This window comes from Gossypium raimondii, chromosome 11 (assembly GCF_025698545.1).
Source record: "Gossypium raimondii isolate GPD5lz chromosome 11, ASM2569854v1, whole genome shotgun sequence".
NCBI classification, from domain to species: Eukaryota; Viridiplantae; Streptophyta; class Magnoliopsida; order Malvales; family Malvaceae; genus Gossypium; species Gossypium raimondii.
Genome location: NC_068575.1, coordinates 11,047,851 through 11,059,190, shown reverse-complemented (window position 1 = coordinate 11,059,190; position 11,340 = coordinate 11,047,851). Strand labels below are relative to the sequence as shown.

General features: G+C 33.0%; 2 protein-coding genes across 2 annotated transcripts; one reads left to right on the top strand and one right to left on the bottom strand.

Moving 5' to 3' along the window:
• LOC105804676 (uncharacterized) lies at positions 1-2,995 on the top strand. The gene is made up of 5 exons (XM_012637372.2): positions 1-379; positions 1,275-1,564; positions 1,639-1,728; positions 2,092-2,456; positions 2,570-2,995. Exons 1-5 carry the CDS (start codon positions 166-168, stop codon positions 2,832-2,834), a joined length of 1,224 nt encoding a protein of 407 aa, XP_012492826.1. The 5' UTR covers positions 1-165; the 3' UTR covers positions 2,835-2,995.
• Positions 2,996-3,315: 320 nt separating this feature from the next.
• LOC105804674 (pentatricopeptide repeat-containing protein At3g26782, mitochondrial) lies at positions 3,316-5,778 on the bottom strand. Its single transcript, XM_012637371.2, has one exon. The coding sequence runs from the start codon at positions 5,721-5,723 to the stop codon at positions 3,402-3,404; it is 2,322 nt and encodes a 773-aa protein (XP_012492825.1). The 5' UTR covers positions 5,724-5,778; the 3' UTR covers positions 3,316-3,401.
• Positions 5,779-11,340: the final 5,562 nt, after the last annotated feature.

Genomic DNA, 11,340 nt, shown 5'->3' with positions numbered 1-11,340 from the left:
GATAATAGCCCTTTTTATTTCTTTTTAGAGGGGGAAGAAGAAAAGGGAAAACTTTCCCCTACATATTTTCCTTTTCTACAAAAATAAAATTCTTGAAAGCTCCCAGTTTTACAAACGGCACCAAACGTTCGAAGAAAGAAACAATCGGTGATTAGTTGAGAGAAAATGGGTGACAATCTATTTGAAGGGTTACCACCTCCATCTCATCACCAGCAACTACAAGGAAAAGAAAATGAAGAAGTAGAGGGGAAAGAAGGCAATGATCAAATTAGTTTCTCTTTGAAGACAAGTAGTAGCAGCAATAACAAGGAAGCTTCTCCAAAACCAGTTCTTAAAAGTGCTCTTAAGAGACCTAAGCCTACAGAATCTAACCCTGAAGGTGAACCCTACCTACAATTTGCACAATTCTTGTTCTTTTTCCCTTTTCTTTCTTTTCTGGGTTCGTATAATTTTATGTCTTTTATTTGATTTTGAATTCTTGTTGTTGCAATTTTACTTATTATGAAGTGGAATTTGACATGGTTTTGCTTTTTGGATGTAATGTGACTTTTTTGTGATAATTTTGGGATTTTGCAGCAATTTTCAGTCTAAAATTTCGTTTTTTCAGTGGGGTAAATTTATTTCCGGGGTTGGGGTTTATTGGGGATTGAAATTTTTAGAGTAATTTTGTTCTTATGCATGAGGTTAATACGCATTGCAGTTTGGAAGAAATTGCTTTGGAAACGATACTTAAGTATGGCCTTGGCTTTTGTGAACATGCACTTACCTTGTTATTTTATTCTTTGGTATATGAGAGACTAGGAGCAAACAGAGATGAAATTTTGAGTTCCTGTGTTTAGTTGTTCTGAAAATTGAAATGGAAAGGAGGAATTGTAGTTGGGAGGTTGATTTGACTATATTTAATGACTTAAGATAGGTTCTAGTCTTATGTATACGGCGGTGTATGCGCTTCATGATTTGGTCTTTTTCTTTTTTAACTGAATGATAAAATAGTACATGAAAATGGTTTCATTTTCATTCGGGTGAAAGGAGGACGAGATCAGGAGAATGAAGAAACTGGCTTTTTGTGTCATAATATTTTAAATATATTTATATGAGACTTGGATATTGAAATGATTTGTTTTGGCATAATATAACTCAAAGGGAAAGTACTTGTGTGCTGTTTTTGTTTGTTAGTTTTACGATTTTGCTACTTGACAACTTCACCCTAGAAGCTTCTTTTTGGCTGAACTCTCTTTGCAAGTAGCTGATTATTTATGCATTGTACTACCCAGCTGCTGTACAAGAAAAGCGCTTGAGATTTAAGATGACAACAGATGCCTCAGAGACACAAGTTATTGAGGCAATGGAGAAGATTGCGTTGCATATCAAGAACCCCACCAAGTTTTCTAAGGCTTCAAAGCTTGCCATACAGTTGATACAGGCTGGAAGTGTGAAGGGTGGGACTAGTGAACATTTTTTTGCTATATTGGAGGCTGCAATGTCATGCACAACTTCTTGTACTGATCCTTCAGTACGAGGTGATTATCATTCACTGTTCTCAGCAGCACAAGATGCAGCTGAGGTATGATTTTAGTTTGCATTACAAATATAAGGCTTTCTCCCTTGAATATTTTCTTACTTTATCTTTCCTTGCAGTGCCTAAACAAGAGGCAGAAGAACCAACTGACTGTATGGACATTTAGGGCGGTGATGGCAAATGACTTTCTAACTGATGACAGCTTTGTGGTACTTACTTTATTTTTACTTTTAGTATGTTTTGTTGCAATAGTACTGTCATTCATGAGTTATTCATTTTTCTGAGTACATCATGTTGACAAGCATAGAGACAATTATATGCTGTGATGCTGGTGTAAGGTATTTTTTTTTGGTTGGGGGGGCAAAACTGGGGATTTTGTAACAGTTTAAATGGTGTTGTAATGTATTTTTTAGCATTAGTGAAAAGCAGATCTTGTAAACATCATGAGTTTTCCTTAGTGAAGGTTGTTGTTTGCTTGACTAAAATGCTTTTTGACAATACTGTTTAAATTGATTCCTTTTTCTTAGTATGTTACTGATGGTGTCTTTATATGTTGTTTCTGAACATTATAGTTTTCGAAAACAGCTAGTAAATTAAAAGATGCAATATGTAGTCTTCCATTTGCGACTGAGGATGATGACATAGATGAAGCTGCTACCCTGAAAGATGAGACTGAAACTGGTAATGATGAAGACGACAAGAAACAAACTATAGTTGAGTCAGCTGAAGAAAATAACAAGGATGAGTCAGATCCTTTCGGACTTGATGCTCTGATTCCTAGTTCTGGCAAAAAAGATGATAGAGCAAAAGGAAGGAAAGATGTGGCAACCAAGAGCAGGAAAGATGATGAGGAGGACACTAAGATATTTCTCAAGTCAAAGAGAGAAGCCTTGATTTCTTGTTTAGAAATTGCTGCTCGACGTTATAAAACACCATGGTAAGTGTTCATTGTTTGCTGCTGCTAATTAAAGGATAAGAAACTCTGCTTTTATATAGTTGCTTGTGTTGAGTTTTATTTAGTAGATTAATTGCATGTTGTATTCTTCTTAGGTGCCAGACAGTTATAGACATCTTGGTAAAGCATGCATTTGACAATGTAGCAAGGTTTACATCTCGACAAAGGGATGCCATTGAAAAACTATGGGCTTCTGTTCGGGAGCAACAAATACGTAGGAAGCAAGGGAAATCAGTAACTGGGAAACTTGACGTGAATGCTTTTGAATGGCTTCAGCAGAAATATTCTACTGAGAAGATCAGCATTCGGCATTCTGTTGGTGCTAGTGGAGACCGTCGATGTCAACAATGGCTTGGTTAATCACTTATTTTTTTTTCATGTTCTCAAGGAGTATTGTGATTCAACTCTTATCCAGAAAACAAATTGAAACCGTTGATTGAAAATCTGTTCATCTGAATGTAATACTCTTCAAGTGTGTAATATTTTGAAGGAGACAATTCAGAATACTTGTTTCTTCTCAACATTTTCCCTTCATCTGGTTTAATTCTTCAAAAATAGCCTTAATGTATTCTGGGATGATTGTTGATGAAACACAATGGGTTTAAGACCCTCTTCATTTGGTTATGCTTCCAAGTCGTTGAAAGAAGGGTCTAAGGTCTGAACCTGACAAATCTTTGATATTCTTCACTTCACCATATGTGGCAAAAGTAATAATATTCACTTTCTAGCTGATTAATATTACTGCAGTGATCTCAGGAAGGTAACAAATGAAACTTGAAGGAAGATAATCAGCTGCTGATCCAATGATGCTGGCTTAAGCAACAGGTAAAAATGAAGAGTGTGAGAGAATTTTAATTTCCTTTTCATTAACTTTTAATTGTACATATCCTCACTGTGTTCTTGGAACATACATACACAACTAGGGTGCTACCAGTAGTCTCCACAGGAACAGGTTCCGTCTCTGAAGTGGTGAAAGCGCTTTCGATCACGTACTATTATTACTCTCTGATATATTTTAGACAGCAGCTTAGTTGCAGTGTGACAGTCCTTACAAACTCTCAGATTTTTTACAATCTGAATTGGAGTGCCCGGAGCTGTGCTAATGAGACCAAAAGCGATAGCCAATTTTTCGCTGTGATAATTGAGTGCCGTTTCTTTCTCTTCCTCATCTATATTTCTTAAGACAGCAGAAGTGTCTGCCATGTACCCTGCCTCCTTTAGCTTGTTTCCCATCTCAGACACCATATCATTTATCTTTTCGATTTCTGGGTGTGCTTTATCTCCCATTATGAACTCATGAACATATCCATTTACTTCGATACAGCTGAGCCCTGGTTCTTTTCTAATTCCCTTGTTCTTCATTGCTTTTCTCACCTCTGCAACGTCATTCCACCTATTTGCCACTGCATATATATTTGAAATAGAAACATTATAACCACAGTTTTGAGGTTCCAGGTAAACAAGTTGCCTAGCAGCCATTTCCCCTAATACAGTGTTGTGGTGAAGCTTGCATGCAGCAAGAAGAGCACTCCATATAATGGAGTTTGCCCTTATAGGCAAGCTTTTGATAATCCCATAGGCCTCATCAAGCAGTCCTGCTCGACCAAGAAGATCCACCATACAACCATAGTGTTCAATCTTAGGAACCAATGCAAATGCATGAACCATTTTCTCAAAAATTAACTTCCCTTCTTCCACCAATCCTGCATGGCTACAAGCATTTAGAAGTCCAATAAATGTGATATCATTTGGCCTAACACCCTCTCTTTCCATCTCGGAGAATAGCTCCAAAGCCTCCTTACCGCATCCATGCATTCCTAATCCTGCCATCATCGTATTCCACATACCAATATCTCTATCTTTAACTTCCCTGAACAGTTTCCAAGCCCCATCAATGTCTCCACACTTGGCATACATTTCCAATAGTGCGGTTTTTAAGATCGTATCCATTTCAACAGCTTGCCTGTCTATGACAGTATGAACCCATTTACCCATATCAAGGGCTCCAGTCTCTGCACAAAGTGAAAGCATCGTAGTCATTGTTACTTGGTTAGGTCTCACCCCATTTTCCCTCATCTTGACAAAAAGATCAAAAGCCTGATCTATGCAATGTGTTTGCGCATAGGCTGCAATCATAGCACTCCAGATCATAACATCTTTGTCTTTAACTGAGTCAAAGACTGCTCTAGCATTCCATATCTCTCCACATTTCCCATACATATCAACCAGAGCAGTAGCAAGAGCCAGAGACAAACAAATCCCGTTTCTCAAAATATAAACGTGTAATTGTTTTCCCAGTTCTAAAGCCCCCACAAAACCACTCTCTACAACTAAACACAGCAAAGTAATCTCGTTTGGCTTTATCCTTTCTTCAATCATTCTAGCAAAAAGCTTCATTCCCCCTTCTAATTTATTGCAATGAATATATCCAGCTATCATAGCAGTCCATGAAACAACAGTTTTCTGGTTCAATCCATCGAAAAGCAGTCTTGCAGAAGCTAAATTTCCACTTTTGGCATACATATGAATGAAAGCAGTAGTTAACTGAAAACTCATTTTCTCAAGATTCCTTGTAACATAAGCATGCATTGCTTTTCCCATTTCAACATCCATGAGGTCTGCAAATAAAGTAATCATGCTAATCATGGCAACTTCACTAGGTCTTATCTGTAAAATTTGCATCTTTCTTATCATCTCCAATGCTTCCATGTACAATTTGCTTCTAACATAGCATCTAATCATTGTACTCCAAGAAACAGCATCTCTTTCATACATATTATCAAACAACAATCTGGCAGAGACAACACTGTCACATTCACTATACATTTGTATCAAAGCATTACTTACAAAAACATCTTCAGTCAATCCATTCTTCACAGCAAAACCATGTATTTCTTTGCCCAATTGGGTGTTTGAAACAAAACTACAAGCTTTCAGTACTGCAGGGACCATGAAGTTATCAACTTCATAATCCATTCTTCTCAAATAAGTATAGATGTCAAGTGCACTGTGGGGTTGGCTGTTTTTAGTGTAAGATGTAATAAGGAAATTGAATTGTGCTGAAGGGCTGAACTTGGTTTCATTGAAGTGGGTTTTCACCATTAGAGCATGGGTTTGCCTGGTTTGTTCAAGGGTGGGTTGAAGAAAAGTTTCAGATTTTGGAATTTGGATGAATTTGATTGTTGAAGCCAAGGCAGCAGGAGAAGAAAGTGACGGTTTCTCTGTTGCAGCTACTTTCATCATGTCCATGGCGTTTTGTTATCTTCACAAATAAAATATCTGGTTTGCAAAACTTCAGTTCTTTTTCCCACTGATAGTTTGCACTATGCTGTTTTGTTCCTTTCATAGAACTTTAGAGGTTTTCAAGCTTCCTCTTCGGCCCAAAATTAGGTGGGCCGAAGTACACCTAATATCTCCACTAAAACCCTAAAATTCTCCCATCCTTTCATATTTCTCTGCTATAGGGTTTCACATAAACCTCTAAATTCTTCAATCTTCCTTGTGCAGAACTCCAACCCCCAAATATCAGCAAAAGACAACATTTTCATGTTCTACCTTAGTGTTTTGCTTGATTTTTATGGTCATATAGCACACATCGAAGGCTTGCAGGTGACTTTTATTGTGAGCTCAAAAGTTGTGCAATATCATAAATATCATCCCCTTCAACAAAAAAATATATGATATTTCTGATAAATATTAAAAGTGCTCATGGGCCGGGTTTATGCAATGTAATTAGATCATTTTTCTAAATTTAGGTTCAACTTGGATAAAAAATGGGCTTATTTTTTCTCAAGGCCGGCCCGATTTAAGAAAAGTAAATCTGAGGTTGACCCAATCCACCCATATTTAATTTTTTAGATTAATTTTTATTTAAAATAAAATTTTTTAAGGAATATGATACACTAAACGCATTAAAAGATTAAAATAAAAGTTTTGTAACATATTAAAATATATTATATTAAAAAACTACCATAAATATAATAAATCTTTTATTATATTAAAAAACGCAACTAAATATAATAAATATTATATTGTATTAGATATAAATTTTAAAATTTTATGTTTTGGGTTGGATTATTTAGTTGGATAAGTTCTTTTAGGTCTTGGGCAATAGATTTAATTGTTATTAGATTAATGATTTAATATAAATATTAATATAATTTAGGCCGGGTCAAGCTTGAACTAAAAAATTCTTATTCAAAGCCCGACCCATATAGAAAACGATCATCGTATTTTATCTAAACCCTCTCGATTCTTGGTTTTTAATGGATGGATGATGACATTTTCTTAATACCCATTTGCTAATCTATGGTTATTAGAATGAGGTGTGGATATCTTTTGTTGATTTGATGAGGTTTTGAAGTTCCAGAGTCCAAGAAATTAGCAACTTCTTTTCTGTTAAAATCGTTCATAAAAAATATAGACTTAAGTGTTCTATGTTGTTTCACTTTCTACAAATTTCGTGCCTTAGCCGGCTATGTATTTCACCGAAAATGATTTTTATAAAAATTTTGAAAAACTATTGTTTTGGAAAATTCTGAGTAAAATGATTTTTCAATGTTTAATCATTTTAAAAAAACTGTTTTCAAGAAGATATACGCAACTTAGATTATATATATATAGAGAGATTGTGAATAGTGAGATATTGAAGTTGGAATGGATAAATGAAATTAAATATTCTTTAAATAAATACTGTATACTATAAAATATTTATTATTAAATAAAATATTAAAATATTTTAAAATTTAAAATTATTATTAATGCTAAAATTTATTATGAAAATGGAATTGTAATATTAAATAATTTTATTAAAAATAAAAATATTGATTATGTTAATAATTTATTATATTATTAAATGTAAATATATATGTTTAATAATATAAACTTATGAGAAAATATTTGGTGCACCATCGGTGGAGGTTTTAGACTCCACAAGCTCATCATGTATGATTAATGATATTAAAATTATGAGAAAATATTTGGTGTACTATCAGTGAAGGTTTTATACTCCACAAGTAAGTTTAGGAGTTGACAAGTGTTCTATAGGTGTATAACAAAATATTAAAAAAAAAGACGCATAGTAATTTTTTAAGATTGCTTATGGAATAAAAATGTACATTGGTGTACCAAATACTAATCCTAAAATTATAAGATTAACAATATTAAAATTATGATAAATTACACCATTAATCACCTAACTATTAGCGTGTTTACATTTGGTCATTAAACTACAAAAGCTTTCAATTTTGTCATTAATGTTTTTGATTGATTATTTTTGGTCACTCTTTGTTAAAAATTAATGGAAATGATGATGTAGTCCTTTTGATTTGGCATAATAACATATTTATTCCTTAAATTTTATGCATTCTATTAATTTAGTCTTATTTCTAAATAAGTCAATAAATTTAGCCTCTACATTTACAAATCCTATCAATTTGATCATAATTTAAAAACTAAATAAAATAAAAATACTGAAAATTATAGTCCATATTTATAATTTAGTCAAAAGCATTATAGAAAAATATGTTGGATGAGAATAGAGGCAATATACCCAAGAAAATGGAAAGAAAGGATTTGACTAAAGTTAGGAAATGAGATTAAAAACTTAAGCCTAATTTTTGACAAAATTGTGAATAAGTCAAATCCTAAACCTTATACCACAAATTAAGAAGCCAAAACTATGATGTTGATTCAATAAACCCCACATAGGACCAAAGACAAATTGAATGCTTTGGACCAAGTAATTGAACTTGTAACAGCCTAATTTTCAGTGGTGTCAGAAACAGTGATTCAAGATCACTAAATCTGACAAGTGAGTCTTAAAATTTAATAAATTAATAATTATGGGTCAAGTGTGAATTTAGAAGAAATTTTGAATTAGTGATTTTTGTGATTTATTGAATTTTGTGATTTAAAAAGAATTTAATAGGTAAATTGGGTCTAAAACGAGGTATCGAGACCTCGAGTTCATAAGCCGAACCATAAATATTTTTATAAATATTTATGGAGTGTCATTGAGTTAGTACAAAAGTTTCGTTAGAAAATTTTAACGTTTGGATAGTCAATTAATTAAAAAGGACTAAATTGGAAATAGTGCAAAATTTGTTAAATTGTGATTAAATAGCTTAAGTGACTAATAAGGAGGGATTTAAAAGGCAATTAGGCCCAAATTATATGGGCTGGACGGTTGGGCAAGAAAAATCAGCAGAAAGTAAGGAGAAATAAGGGCAAAATTGGAAATTTTACAAATTAAATATATAAAACAAAAATAAAAGTGAAAAATCTAGAGATCTCTTCATAATTTATCAGAAAAAACGCCATAGGAGTTTGAAACAAGCTGGTTTCTCATACTTTTATACCATATCGGGAATCCGAAGATAGACGCGAAAAAGAGAAAGTATCGAACTAGTTTCTGAACTTTTACAACTTCTACGAATTGGCCAAGTAAGTTCATACGGCTGAACTTTTATAATTAATTGTTAACGTGGGAATGATATAATGTATCAATTCGTATATTGTTGTTGAATTATGATTATGGTAAAAAAATGAGAATAAGATGAGATTGTTAGTTCAAATTAAGGGATACGTAGGACTGAGTACATACGTTCGACATCCAGTGATGAATTGACAGATAAGTCCATGGTGGATCCATGGCAAAGTGTGAAACGTAGGTATGGTATTTCAATGAAGAAAACCATACTGAGTTGTGAAAAGTAGGTATGGTGTTTCAGTGAAGAAAACCATACTGAGTTGTAAAAAGTAGGTATGGTATTTCCGTGAAGAAAACCATACTGAGTTATAGCAATGTGAAATATTCAAGCAAATTGTGGCACCGGGCAAACGATGTATTCAATTTCGTAAGACGATCCTTAATTTGACAAGTATTTATAAGTGCAATTGAAGCTAAATGTCGGAATAGAATTTGACACCTGATATTTGATGTTGAGCTCAATTGAATAAATTCATTGTTTGAGATTGTGGTTGGCAAGAAATGTTGAATTATTATTTGTTTATTAATATTGCTAGTGAAATTTTGATAAGATTTTATTATGGGCCTATGAACTTACTAAGCTTTCTGTAAGCTTATTTGTATGTGTTTACTATTTCTTGTAGATTGACATATATATATTCGGAGGATCGGATCTACAACAACGATCACGCTATCCAGATTTACTCCAGTAGATTTTGTTAAACATCTTTTTGGATTTATATGGCATGTATAGAGAATTGAAGTAAGAATTAATAGAATGAATGACTAAGTATGCAAAGTAAATTTGAATGTAATGGTTGTGTTAGACATTGAAATATACATGTCTTTTTTAGCTTGAAATGGTTGATTGGTTGAACTTTATTAGTATTTAAATGAAGTAGTTGAAATATTGGAATTGGTTGTGATTTAAAATTGCAGGGAAGGTTGGATAATTATAAAGGGGTTATATTGAATTTTTTTTTTAAATTTCAATGAAACAGTTTTTGGACAGCAGCATTGATGTAACTTTGAAAAATCACCAAAAATAGTGTAAATTGAATTAGAAGCTGAATGAGATATGAAATTAAAGCTGAATGAGTCTATGTTCACATGAAAGAAAAATAGTAAGCAAAAGAGTTATAAATTTTTAGATATTTGAATTTTTGTGAAACAGGGTAAGAATGTTTTTGAAGTCCCCTGTTCTGACTTTAGAAAGTCATTAAAAATTGTACAAAAGGAATTATGAGTTATAATTTATATGTATAGATTCCTTAACGAGTCTATTTTTAGTAGAAATAAGTGGAAACACCATATGAAGTCTGTAAAAAGAGATAATTGAATTTTAGTGACAAGAGGTTAAGATAGTCGATCAGTGAAACAGGGGAGACTTTAACTAATAAACTGTACTAATTGGCTGAATCAAAAATTCTGAAAATTTTACGGTAAAAATATATATGAGCCTAGTTTCAAGGAAAATTTATGGATCTAAATTTCGAGTTTCTTAGCTTGAGTTATAATTAATTTAGTGACTGCTGTGCAGGTGGACAGCTTTATTGTGAATGGTGAAATTAATTTTGAAAGTAATTTTTTATGCCCCGAACTTTTAAGTTAAGTCAAGTAACGCCTCATACTCGACTCCGGAAACGGTCTCGGGTAAGGGGTGTTACAGAACTTCTTCCAAGCCATAATTTGGAAGATTGAATAAACCCCCAAGTATTCCACTTAACACCAACATCAATTCACACAACTATTCTAAATTGTGTAGCTTGCTTCATTGACGCTACAAAGCTAGAATTTCCATCACTCATGTCTTTCTTTTTTTGTAATTTCCTCATTACTTGTTGACTAAATTTGGCTAACAGTGAAAGGGGGAAGCAAGACCAAGTGAATTCATTAGACAGGCTTGGTCTTGGAACCAAACTAATTAATCTATCTTGAAAATTAATGCATTCGTGTAAAATTGGGTACCATTAAATATGTTTTTTTCTTCTCAAAAATGTATTCATTAGAACGAGTTTAGTAAATAATCTTTTATACTCTGTAAACCCATTAAAAGGTGGATGCTAACAACGAATTTTAAAATTATTACATACTCAGAGTGAGGATCGAACTTTCAATCACTAGTTAAAATAAAAAAAAATTTCTTGTCATCTTATTTAATTCTCGTAATTGAAGACTATTAAGCATATTGAATTATGTATTGAAAATAAATATTTAATATTTTAAAAAATAAAAATTTAAGTACCAAAATGAAGGTGAGTTAAGCTACATTTGGTGGTGTAATTGAGGTGTTGTACCTCATCTCTACTTTTTTCAACTAAACGTAGTCAATACTTGAAAATGAAAACAGCACGTTATGAGAGCAAGTGCCGGTCGTTGGGACATTAACTTATTTCG